Genomic DNA, 13,425 nt, shown 5'->3' on the forward strand with positions numbered 1-13,425 from the left:
CTGTAAGGGAGTTCAGAATTGTTTTAAGAGCAGAGCTTCTCACCTGGGAATCTTGTTAGAATTGAAGAGTCTGACTCAGTAGGTCTGGGTGGAGCATAAGTGCCATTCTCATCACTGTTCGTTGGATATTGTTTTTCACTGGCTCTGGTTTTACAAATGCAAATTTAGATTCCAATTTATGTTTGGGCAGATAATTGCAGTCCTTCTTTTTAGAGAGTTACACGCTGGCCTGAAAATCACTTCCTTTCGGCTTTAGAGATGCCCCATCATTTGTCTGGCATGAAACTCTCAGGAGGCGTTTTCCCTCGGGTATTTGCCAGCATTGCTCTGAGGTGCATTTGGCGTTGTGTTTCGAGAACGCTGACGTCAGTCTGATGCTCTTTCCGCACTCTGCACCCGTGAAGTAAGCCACCTCCCTGCAGCTTGAACAGTCTAGGCAGGTCTTTGAATTGCTTTATTTCTCTGCCTGGAACGTTCTTCCTCGAGAGCGGCATGGCTTGCTTGCTCTTTCACTTCCCTCAAGTTCAAATGTAACCTTCTAAATAAGGCCTACGCTGGTCGTTCCGTTCACAGTTATGACTTCACCTCTTTCCACCATGCTGCTCCTCACGTCCTTGAGCGACTTCCTCTCCCCTTCCTGCACCTACCACCGCCCTGCGTGTTATCAAACCTATTATATTTGGCAATTCTCCCCCATGTACTCTCCTTGAGGGCAAGGCTTTTCGTCTTGCTTTGTTCATGGCTGAGTCTCCAGTACCTAAAGCTCTACCTGGCACATAGAAGGTACATACAAAAATATGTATGAAGACACATAATAAAGATGGCTAAACAAATGAACTCTACGCAAAACGAAGTGTTATTCAATATAAATATATTTCATTACATTCACACTTTAAATTAGCAGGTTACGTACGATACACAAACTAGGTAACAGACTAGGAATGCTCATATCACAGCAACACCCCACTTCTGAGGATGAATGGGCGTTCCAGGCACCACCACCAGAAACTTCTGAAAATATGCATATCTGATACATTGTTTGCACGCATGCTGTCTTGAGCGAATCAAGGAATGAATTAGAACTCCGTGGGATTTGCTGTTATCATCCTATCCTGCATGGTCCCTTCAACGGCTTGACTCCTTTTTAAAGATTTGTTTTGTTTTGTTTTGTTTTGTTTTAAGCAAACCTGAACTGACTAAAATGTAAAGAATTAGAAGTCAACGGAGAGAGGCGATGACCCATTATACAGTCACACGTCATTATTCTGGCGGTTACATTTCCCTTCCACTTCAGAATGGAAACCCAAAGTGCCTTGCAAAGTGTAAACAAATGCTCACAAAGCCAGGTCCGTGATTGCTCCCTTCCTTTTGTCTTAGCCTCACTTACTCCTGAATGGCAGTTGTGGGAAGGCAGTTCTTTGGCTCCTGTGTGCAGCACAGGCGAAGAAATGAGGCCGTTAGAAGCAGGCACACTGACAGAGGAGGCAACTTGCAGCCAGATGGGTAGGAGGCCATCCGCCCTCCAGAAAGCACAGGACTTGTGCTGCACTGGAGGCCCAGCCACCCAGTGGGCAGACACAGGTCATGTGATACGGCCACTTATTTTCAAAAAGGTGCAGACGTATAATACAGTTGCAGAAAAATGACATCAGAAATTATGAAAACATATAAATCATGTAAACATTTGGCTGCGCTAGATAAATGTAACATGTTTGTACAGTGTATGTAGACATCTTTGTTTATGCATTGTTAGTCCATTTATTTTTACCACAGGGAGTTATTTTCATCATAGTAGCTGATGACACACTTAACCATGGGAAATTAACTCATAAATATAACCTAAGATTTCTTAGTCAAAAAACTTCCTAGAGTTCCACCTACATAGGCTTGTATGTATGTGTACATTTTTGCCTGACAGTTTTATTGGTATTTAATACACTGTTCCTCAGCGAAAGTAGTCAAATAAAATGGGTTTACACTTCTTACTATGTGGTTTGCCATTTGATAAACTAAGAAATTATGATACACTAGTAATTATTAAAGAAATTACCAATCTATCAGCTATGTACAATACTTGTAAGATCTAATGTCACCCATCATGCATAGGCAAATGTGCACACATATATACATACATAACATGTACAAAACATTTACACTAGTGAATGTACCTGTTGTAATAACTCACTGTGTGGTCAGTGATTGCAAATAATGAGGAAAAATGGGACATTTAAGCAAGGACTGAAGGACGTTCCTAACAGAAGCATATTTCAGGAAGTTACACCAGTTCAAAGGAGAGGGGAAAATAGTATGAACTGGTTTAGTTTACAAATCAGTTTTCAAGTAGTAAGTTGATTAGAGCATGATGTGATAAGGCTAAAGCAACAGCTTGGGTTCATATGCAGGGCTTGTAACTGTACAGAAGGGGGGACCCTACCATCGTCTCATAATGAATGCTGTTGTAAGTTGGGATGAAGTTAGCATTGAGAACTTACTGACAGGTGTCATGCTAAGATCTACTGCAGTGAGAGCACGCTACCAGCTGCTCCTTTAGTAAATACAAGGTGCAAATCTAAGAGAAGCTACACATGGAAAAATCTCCCTCAGGAGCAGTAATGTCATTTGTCACCCAGACCTACCAGTGGATTCATAGTTGAGGTCTGTGGAGGAGTTATAAAGAGAAGTAAACAATAGGCTGTGTATCCACCCGTGGGCTGAAGGAGCAATTACTGTGGCCAGGGTTGTGAGAATAGCAATAATTAGTGAGACATCTCCAAAGTGCACCGTTAGGGCCCAAGTACAGGCTGAAATGGGGGCCATCGCTGCTCCCCCAACCTTGAGAATTGGTTTGCCTGTCAGGGAGCTTCTGGGTTTCCTCACACTTAAGATCTTAATCTACGCACTGATCTGATGGAGCTATTTTTATGAGTCTCAACTTTGTTTACAAAAAAATTAAAAACACCTATTTTACTTAATTACTGGATGATTCTATGAAAGCTCCTGACTGAAAAATAATCCAGAAGTCAGGTTTGAGTACTAGGGAGTTAAGTGTCATGTTCTTAAGGCCGTCACTTCTTGTCACATTAAGAGGATACCCATGAAATTGCAGCCTCAGGCCCACTGGGAACACTTTGTTCTGTTTGGGTTACACTGATAAAGCCCACTCTATGGCTTACACTTGCTTACGATCTTATGCATTTGGCAGCACAAACACACTAATTTACGTCACTAAGACCTCACTAAATTGCTTCACAACCAAAGGTTCTAATGGTGGGAAAAGTCCAAATCTGTTCAGTAAGCACTTCCTTTTTTCTTAGAATCACTGTTCGTGTTGCTACCTAAACTTGAACGGGAGAGAGGTCACTGAGCTTTGAACACTTGGTTTCTGTATTCCATTTCTCAGTGGGAATGCCCAATTGTTAAGACCACAGGTTGACCTTTGACTGAGGTCACCATTGGTTCTCCCCCTCCCCCAATCAGGATCCTCTAATGACAATTGGTTGGTTGTGATTAATACTGTGATCTGTGGCCATAAGTAGCTTGAAATCAACTGGCCCACTTTTAATCAAACTTCTTGACCAACCTCTTGCCTTAACCAGCTGAGGGGTACGTAGTTAAGTCCATGTAAGATGTTGAAGATCTCTGGGGTGGCCAGTTAACTAAGCTGATTAGAGCATGGTGCTAATAACACCAAGGTTGCCAGTTCGATCCCTGCATGGGCCATTGTGAGCTGCGCCCTCCTTAAAATAAAGAAAGTAAGAAGGACCTGGTCTCAAGTTTAAAAACAAAAATGTTAAAAGATCTCAGATTGCATCCTAGCAAATGAACGTTCTAATTAGTAACATTGAATTAATATCCTTGTTAATACCTATAATCTAAAGCAATAGTTCCCAAACTTACCTTCACAAAACAATCACCTCAGGTCTATGAAATCAAATCTACAAGAGGCATAAGTTTTGTTTTAAAGCTTCCCTAGGATATTCTGATTTAAAATACTAAATCACTTGCCACTCTTTTTTTGGAATAGCTATTTAAAGTCTGTAACCCATTCTTGTGTAAACTTAATGAGCACAACCCTTCTTTTGAGAATGAATTATGTTTTAATCAGCTCAAGTCAGTTTGGTGAATATGAATGCCTTATGAGAAATTTGGATAATACCAATTTTGGTCAAAAAATAGTGAGAATGCTTTCCTCAGTGTTGCAAAATGGTTTTGCAGGCAAACTTTAGAGGGAAATTTAAAAAATGTGAATATAGTATGCATCGACTTTCTAACTTTGAAGGGCATTATCTTCTGTCCTCCCTCTTCACTAGATGTAGAAGTTGCAAGAGGCTTTCTACAGAATCTCACTGTTTTACAGTTACATACAATGGTTGTCTACTGCTGGAACAAAATGCAGATTTTTGCCCTTTTCCCCACCTGGTGCATGCTCTTTAGGTTATGTCTCTTTTGGCCTACAATTCCATTCCATTAAAAAAAAAAAAAAAAAAAATCAGTCTAGTGGTTACTTTTTAATACAGAGAACAGCATCATATAGGGAATAAAAGTTATGATTAATTCTACAGATATTGATATCTGACATCAGTTTTATAAACAAAATAATTCGCATATACCATACATACCAATATGCACAGCTAATATTTTTTCTCTTGCGTAGGATCTGTAAGTTTCACAATATCAAATACTCCAAGGAACACTTTCTAATCAACAAACGTTCACTAAAATACTCCCCAAGAAAATCTACTTTCAGAATCAAATTCAATTTGTAAAGTGCTGCCCAGTTTGCCAAAACTGGGGGCACATTAACTCATTAAAAGTACAGGTTTTCAAATCAGACAGTATTGGGCCCAATTTCCTGCACCCATTAACTATTAGTGGGATCTTGAGAGTTGCTGCATCACTAAGTCAGAGTTTTTTCATCAGATGTTGTGTGACTCAAAAGAGTTTTAAAATCGGATTGAAACCATCTGGAACAGCCCAGCAATTGGTCTCCATTTTCCACTTTTTAGCCAGCTGAAAACCAAAAATCAAATGATTTCCATTTATAAAATTAAAAAATATCATATCATGAATATTAGTCATACTCCCAATGACGTACAAATTTTATGAAGTTCAACTCTTTTAAGACAATCTTCCAAGACACGTAGCAATCATTAAGCACATCCGTCGGAGACTTACTACCCCCACCTCATGCCAGACATTGTGCTGACACATTTAAGTATTGCAACAGCAGAACTTTGAGACTTAGAATTTTAATTTTCCCACTGCAAGAATTCTTACATTCAAGTATTATGTATTATTTGAACTGTACTTCGTTATCTGAACATTGAAATTTGACGAAATTACTAAACATAGACAAGGTTACTTTGAGCTCCACATATAAAGCTACGCCTGCATGGCTCACTGGACCCTAATACTGAGATCAAATCACTTTAATGCCATGTTTACAAATTTGCTATTTCTAGAACTATCAAATGAATGGGTTTTCAAGACTTTCTAGCTGTTCATGTTTTCCTGAAGGCTTCATGATCAAGCTCTGTATTGTTACTTGTTGGATTCACTTAGGTCTCCTCTTGGCTAAATAACCAATTGGTATAGGAAAGGCACCCCATAAGGAATGTTTTTTTAAAACTCCAGATTTAAATTTATGCCTCTACCCATGTTACCCAATCAAGTATGTAAAATTAAGATTCCAGAACAGCAGCCACTTACCTATTTTCCCTCCTACCCAAAACTGTTATCAGCAAACGTACAATCAAAATATCTTAAGTCCCATATTGAGATGCTTCATGTATTCTTTTAGTTTGCCGTTTTGTATGTACTGTAACTCTTTTTCATGTAAATGAGGTACAAATTAAGTGGTAAGTTTATAAGTAGAAAACCATGTTTATTTGTAGTATGGAATACAGGCTCAGGAGACAGAACACAGGATCAAACCCAGGTCCAACCCACGGCTCTGCCATATCCTAACAGTAACCTTGAGCAACCAAGTGTAACGACAGTGCTCGTCTCATAGAGCTGATGTGATGACTAAATTAAATACACAGACGGCATTCAGAACAGTGTCTGGCACATGGTAATACGCACTCAAATGTTGTTTCTGTTTATTTAACATTTCTAACTCTGCTTTTGGAAACAGGAATGATTTATAACAATGTTGCTAACCTGAAATGTTTTAACGTTCATATGAGTGCCAAATACTCACTGACCCACTCTATGTACCATATAGTAAAATACCTGATCTGTGATTTTGATATGTAATAGCTTTCCTCCCAAGACTGAGACAATCTAACAGTATACATATGAGAGCTTATGAAAAATTAGCCTATAAAAATTGAATCTCAAGTTACACAGGCAATGATAAAACCTTGTACTACCAGTTATTCAAAATGAATATTTAAAACTGTACATAAAACTAGTATTGTCTAGATTTAACATATTATTTTCCAAATTGAGGAACTAAATAATATTGAAAAGTCTGAGCTGATGCCAACGTGCTATTAGTTTACCGGGGGTGTAGGTATAATCTTAAGATCATTGGTTGTTACTAAGCCTTTCCTGCTACCCAACATACACACTGGGGGGATGGAACATTAACAGTGCTTTACTATGATAAGAATTCTTATTGAGAAGGCGTATCAGCATCTTGGGGGTTTGGAAGTGGAACGTGTCTATGTTTGCAATGCTACACAGGTGATCCTAACATAGCCTTTACAGAGACATGCATCCCCCACCCCCCCAAAATTCACCGACATAAAGAATCCTTGCAATCACAACCACATTTTATTTTGTGAGGCTGTGAGTTCCCTAATTGCAATGAATTTTCAATCTTTAAATAATATAACTATATAACAATTCAAAGTAAACACTGTCTTGGATTCGATGACGGTAGCAGAGAATTACAATTTAACAAGTGAACAAAGATTACATCATTTTTGCAGTTGGAAAATTATGTATCCGCCCTCCTTAAAATTCTTCAAGTATAAGTCACCAAAATTTATTCACATCAACAGGATTAAATAAATGGTAAGGATGTATTATTCTTTGAAATTAAGACGTTAAAAAACTGAGAATAGCATGAATGACCTCTTGCTGAAAAGAAAGCAACGTCAAAATGTACCATTGAGCTAAAATACACTTACTTAAGAGCTAAAACATATAAGCATGTTAGGTGACCCAATTTTGTTTTTCAATGCATCAGTCTCCAACTATTCAACTCAACTGCAATTGACTGAAATGCAACTGAGTGCAAATGGTTGCATTCTCCACCTATCCAATTCAACTGCAATTCAGAAACGTTTCAAAATATTTATAAGCATTTAGAAACATAAACATCAAACCTGTGCTCCAAAATTAACAAATGTCTCTAAACTCTAGGTTGGATTTGTACCTTCACACTTGAGACAATGACATTAAATTTAACTTTACTGATTTTTAATGCTTTAAACTAATGCAGAAATTTGTGTTTTAATGTCTCATTTAGATTTCAAATGAAGTTCTTACATCCTTCATATTTATTAACGTTGACAATCTGAGTTATTCTATTTCCCAATGTGTTACATATCATTTAATTGGGAAATGAAGCAATAAGGAAACTCTGAAACCTAAATACCAGTATTTTCCTTATAAACACCTTATTATTACAGAAATTCCAATGACGTAAAAATCAGAAAGTAAAACCCTTCAGCTTTCCATGTTACACCTGACCTACTGTCACTCAAGTATGGTAAAAGTATCCTGAGAATAATGTTCATGATAGTTTTCAGTTGTATCTTATTTGCATCATGTAAAAGTGGAAAATGCAGAGATCAAGAGCATAAGGCTTACAAATCTACAGTACAAATGAAGACAAAATTAAATGCAGTAAGGGCGTATCTGCAAGTCTAAGAGGAAAATTATAACCCGAGACGCATGGGGAAAAATATTTATGTGGAGTTTTTAATCCATATTAGAATTCAGTTGTTGTAACTTGACCATAAATTTAAACAGAAACCATCTTCTGAGACATACATTCTAATAAATGTATCAACAGTATCGATAGTCAACGGTCGGTTATTTGAACTTACTAGTAACATTTCATTTTTCTATCCGATAGAAATCTATAGTGGTTTGCCCCAGTTACATATCTGCAACAATGTCTTATGAAAACAAAATGAAACAAAATTAAATAAAATTGAAGATAAAAATACTCTGAAGTTATTAAAAATAAAGCAAACTATAATCCTTGGCAGGTCAATCAGGTAAAAAACATTGGTGAAAGTTGGAAGCACAGGATAACCGACATGAATCTTCAGCACAAAGCACATCTTTAAAAACATGAAACGATGACTCTTTGGAAGACAACAGCTAAATATCCAAGAATCATCAGGTTTGAAAAATATTGCTTAATCACTTTCCAAAACACAGTCAACTGCAAGAACTGAAGATCTTGTTAAAAAATATCAAGGTAATCATATTTATTGCATCTTTAGAATGCATTCTGAAACAGAAAATTAACAGTGCACCTCAGCTTCACCAAAATATAGATATTTAAGAGAGGGGGAACCTAAGATATTTTATAAACAAAGTATAGACTATATGTGCTTTTCAAAGGGGCTGAATTAAATATAACCAGCTGCCAACTTTGTGCTCTGACGTACTTGAATTAGTGGGTATGTGTATGCTAAATTCATTTATTTTTGTCTACAATAAATGAAATAAAAACACTGCCCTATACAATCCACTATTAGCAGTGAGTATAACAGCAAAAAATTATTGTACAATTTATACATACTAAAATATTCTCTCTCTCTAGAGATAACGAGGAACAAAACCTAATCATTGTTAAGACTGAATTTGAGAAATTTCAAAATACAATAGGGGAAAACCAAATCAGGGTTATGTACTGAGCCCAAAACAAAGGTTCCTGGTCATACGGCTATCAGATCAGTCAGTGCAAGTGGTAGAACAAAGCATGCTCAGATTGTATGCTTGGGTCTCTGTATTTATCAAACCTTTAAATTAAACAAGACTAGCTAAAGAAATGCCAGAAGCAGAGCAAGATAATTGGAAATTGTGTCATTTCTTTTACCATTTTTGTTACCCAACTTATACAATGCGCAAAGTGCTAAGCAACACTACAAAAACACATTTACATCAACACTGAAGACCTGGGGAAATGAAATCCAACAATTTTATTTTAATGAGCTGTAGTTTCTAAATTTTTGTTTTATTTTTTTCCTGTTTTCATACAGTATTGAAAACAAAACGCGGCACATTCACATTTTCCCGAGGAACTGTAAAGATGACCTCTACAGGGATAAATGTTGTAAAGCCTGAAGCTCAATCAATTGATGTTGAAAACTCTCAAAGGGAGTAAAGGCTTGATCTGAATGGTCTAGAACATGTACTGTAATTTAATAGAAGAGATGGTCGTCTTAGTATTTAATGATTTAAAAGAACTTCCCAGTCCATGCGAAGAGTACAGTCCAAGAATAAATCAAATTTCTGGACGTATTTTATGCTACATATGTGTACACTTTGCGATCCTCAGGTGTTCGTGCCAAATACTCTCTCTCAATAAGTCCTTCAATACGTTTCTTAATAACAACTGGACTTGGTAAGAATCGAGCCTTCAACTGTTGAGTTACCTAAAACAGAAGGTAAAAAAAAAAAACAAAACACTATTTCTCACCAGAAAATTAAAAAAAATATGTTAACATTTCCATATAAACACACAAAAATTTGTATTTTTGAATAGAACTGATGTGGAATTTTAAGACTCAGCTCAAACTTTAGTAATTTGATTACCAAAGTTAAAAATACCAAAACTTTAAAAAGGTATTTGAAAGTGTAATGTTAGGTTAGAACACACCACCTGTTCACATCAGAATGTGAATACTAAAATGGATTAGGAGTACAAGTTGGACTATATTAGTATGAATGTATATACCACCTAGACTTTAACCATTTGATGCTGTACGCTAGCCTTCTGGGTTACTCTCCCAATTCACAGAACGTGGGTAGCATAACGTGTCTGAGAGCACAAACTGTGGACCTGGAAGGGCTGGATTCAAATCCCAACTCTCCCACCTACTGGCTCTGGGACCTTGGGAAAGTTCCTTAACCTCATGAAATTAACAGACGTGATGCTTTAGAATAATGTCCTACTACCCGTCCACAGTAAGTGCTACTGGTGCTATTCTTTTCTCTATCTGCTGTCAGGATTCTAGGCATTGTGACGTCAGTAATAATAAAACAGTAACCACAGCAGTAGTCAAAGCCTGACTATGCACTGTATCATTAGTCATTTCGTATGCATTAATTTATTTAATGCTCTTAGCCTTGCAAAGTTAGGTTGTCTCATTTCTACAAATGAGAAAAATATGCCAGAGAGGAAAACTGACATGAATAGAGCCAGTAGTTACGAGATGAGAATCTAAACTTTTCTGCCCCAAGTTCAGGCTTTCCTAGGAACCCACCCTGCATCCTGCAGACCATCCACCCATCAGCCAGCTTTTCTTTTACTCCCGTTGGATCCGTTTGCTGCCCAAGACCACAAGGGGTTGATAATTCTTTGAAATCTGAAACTGCAGCACTCCATTCTCCAACTAAAATCTAGCAGCCTTCTAGTTTTATCATTCCATCTGAATCTCGAATCCTCTGACCCTTTCTTCTAAGCTATCAGTAACTTCTTTTAACTGTAACTCCCTCCTGACAGGGTTTAGTCTGCACACAGGATCACTTCAGCTACACTCTCAACAGTCCCCTCAGCTTCCTGATTCCTCTGGTTCTGTTCCATAAACACCCTTTCTACATGTGCTGCATCATTCAAAATCTACTACTCAGTTCCCCGCTGAGTGAAGTCGTAGTTTCTTATACCTTCTGTGTAGACCAGGAGCCAGCAAACTGCAGCCTACAGGCCAGATACAGTCCACTGCCTGTTCTTTTAAATTCTTCCTGAAACACACTCATTTCTTATCTATGGCTGCTTTCAGGCTACAACTGGTCATTAAAGCAAACAAACCAGAAAAACAAACAAAAAACCAAACTAACAGTCTGCCAATCTCTGATGTAGTGATAACCCAAATGTATAGTATTCAAGTTCAGCAAGTCCCCGAGCTCGGGAGCCTCGCACCCTGCTCTCCAGGGAAAGGCCACCGCCGTTTGCAAGTCCTCCCTCGCACCACCTCACACACTCATATGCATCCATCCTGGATTAACACTCACCCTGCACCCTGTCCTGGACTCTCAGGAACACTCAGTAACATCCCTGGTAATACACCTACCATCCACCGGTGTTCTCTATCCAATCCTCTCACCTTTCCTTTGACTTTGGTACATCAATTATCACCTCATTTCATTTTTCTTCCTTTTCTTTTTAAGTACTCCTTTCTTATCCTTAGGATATAAACATCCTCAACATTTCCCCATCTAAAAAAATGAAATTCAGAACCCCTCAACTCAACACTCAGTCCGGGAGTATTGCTCTCTCTGCCCTTTCCCATGAGCCAGCACCTCAAAGCACATGACACTCTTCCTGGTGGTCTCAGCTCCATTACTCCTCAAGGCACTGCCCTCAGACATCTCCTGCCAGTCCAATGAAAATGTCTGGGAAAATTAATCAGTTACCTAATTGCCAATGTCTTAAGTGCTTGTGTTTTTTTCTGTCATGATTTTTGAAATTACTGAGTATTCACTAATTATGTCTCGGGACAGGAAGTCAACTTGTACAGAAGGGTAGTAACTGGAACACAGCAGCACACTGTCTTCCCTTTTCAGTTAAGGGACCGACCTCATCTAGCCATTCCAGCCAGAAACCTAAGAGTTTTCCCTGACCCCTCCGTCTCATTTCCCACAATCGGTCAAATATCCTGTCAATTCTACTTCTCATTTGTCTTCATTCAGCTCTCTATCCTCTACCAATACTCTATTCAGCCCTAATCAACTCTTACCTCACAGTTTTAGTGGTTTCCCAACTGGTACTCCCCTCCTTAGTTTTCTAATTTGTAATATGTAAACACTCAATAAATGGTAACAGTTACTAATTTTAGAAATAAAGTCAGTTTGTTTTGCACAACAGTATTAAATAGCAGGGAAATTTTTTGTTTATTAATGTGACAATATGCTATGATTTTCATTACAAACATCAGTTCTTAGAAGTGTGTACATATTTCAATGTATTGCTTTGTTTAATTATCAACTGTCATGCTTTTAATAATAAGTATTACCTGACTGTTTCCTAATTTTAAAATTGGATTGAAATTAGTTGAAAATACCATGTTTCCCCAAAAATAACCTAGCCGGACAATGAGTTCTAATGCATCTTTTGGAGGAAAAATTAATATAAGACCAGGTCTTATATTAATTTTTCCTCCAAAAGATGCATTACAGCTGATTGTCTGGCTAGATCTTATTTTCGGAGAAACACGGTAGTACTTTCCTAAATTTCAATTATTAACGTTACTTTGCTTTTCTACATGAATCCAGGCTTAAAATGTTCTCACCTCTGCTACTAACACATTGTGCTGCATCTTCTTTCTAGATTTCATTATCCGCACTATAGCAGCTTCTATCTCATGTTTTCTGTCATCATCTACTTTCTGCCTCGTTTCCTTCCTTTCGGGGTCAGATTCACCTTGTTTGGCAGCAACTAAAAGAGAAAGACATTTACCATGTGATTACCATATAATTTCAAATGTAATGGAAAATGTGGTTTAGAAACACGAACAATATAATTTAGTAATATGCACAGAAAAAAACCAATTTCAACCTCTACGAGTATACTTATTATCCCAAGTAAACATTCAAAAAGTGCCTAATTCAATGTCTATTTTAATAAATATTTAAATAACAAGAAGTGATATAAAAATCCTGCACTTCTAAGTCCTTCTTTAAATAACAGGAAATTAACTTACAGAGATAATAAAACCAGTTTTACTTTTATAGAATACAATGTATTTCTTTCCAAGAACAAAAATGTAGCTGGATATCTTTAGTAGTAAAAGTATCAGTCATTTCCATAGCTTGTGCCTTCCAGAGGTCAACTAGTACTTGACCATCATGAACTCCAAGTTAAACCTCACCAAAAGTATCTCACATAGGAGAATACCTGATGTCTTACTAACTCAAAATAGGGCTGTAATCTCTAAGATTTAAAGAGAAGGAAAGAGTATGTATTGCCAAGATTTAGTTAGCTCAATAAATAATTAAGAAGTATCACTAGAATGTCAATTAAAGAAATTCCATAACAATTATTTCATTTGTACCTCTCACCAATTATCTAACAATTTCTTGTTATATCTTATTAATTTCTTTATGTCACAATCTCAATATAAGTATACTATATTCCAATCTTTAGGAGAAGTCTTAAATCTGTTATTCCCTATAGTTTCCAAGGCACTTGCTAGGGATTAGATACAGAAGTCCCTTTCTCCTACAACTTTGCTC

The 13,425-nt window shown here is 37.3% G+C and overlaps 1 protein-coding gene across 2 annotated transcripts in view; it reads right to left on the minus strand.

The window, feature by feature from the left end:
• Positions 1–9,151: 9,151 nt before the first annotated feature.
• The window catches only part of CUL3 (cullin 3), a 91,462-nt gene continuing 87,188 nt past the window's right edge, over positions 9,152–13,425 (minus strand). For both annotated transcript variants that reach the window (XM_019753677.3, XM_019753678.3), the window contains 2 exons: positions 12,483–12,628; positions 9,152–9,626 (listed from right to left, as the gene is read on the minus strand). In XM_019753677.3, the coding sequence (XP_019609236.1) occupies positions 9,495–9,626; positions 12,483–12,628 (278 nt within the window). In that variant the 3' untranslated portion in view covers positions 9,152–9,494. The remainder of the gene's footprint in view (positions 9,627–12,482; positions 12,629–13,425) is intronic.

The sequence above is a fragment of the Rhinolophus sinicus genome, chromosome 17 (assembly GCF_057876585.1).
Source record: "Rhinolophus sinicus isolate RSI-liver-muscle chromosome 17, RSI-T2T, whole genome shotgun sequence".
Classification (NCBI taxonomy): domain Eukaryota; kingdom Metazoa; phylum Chordata; class Mammalia; order Chiroptera; family Rhinolophidae; genus Rhinolophus; species Rhinolophus sinicus.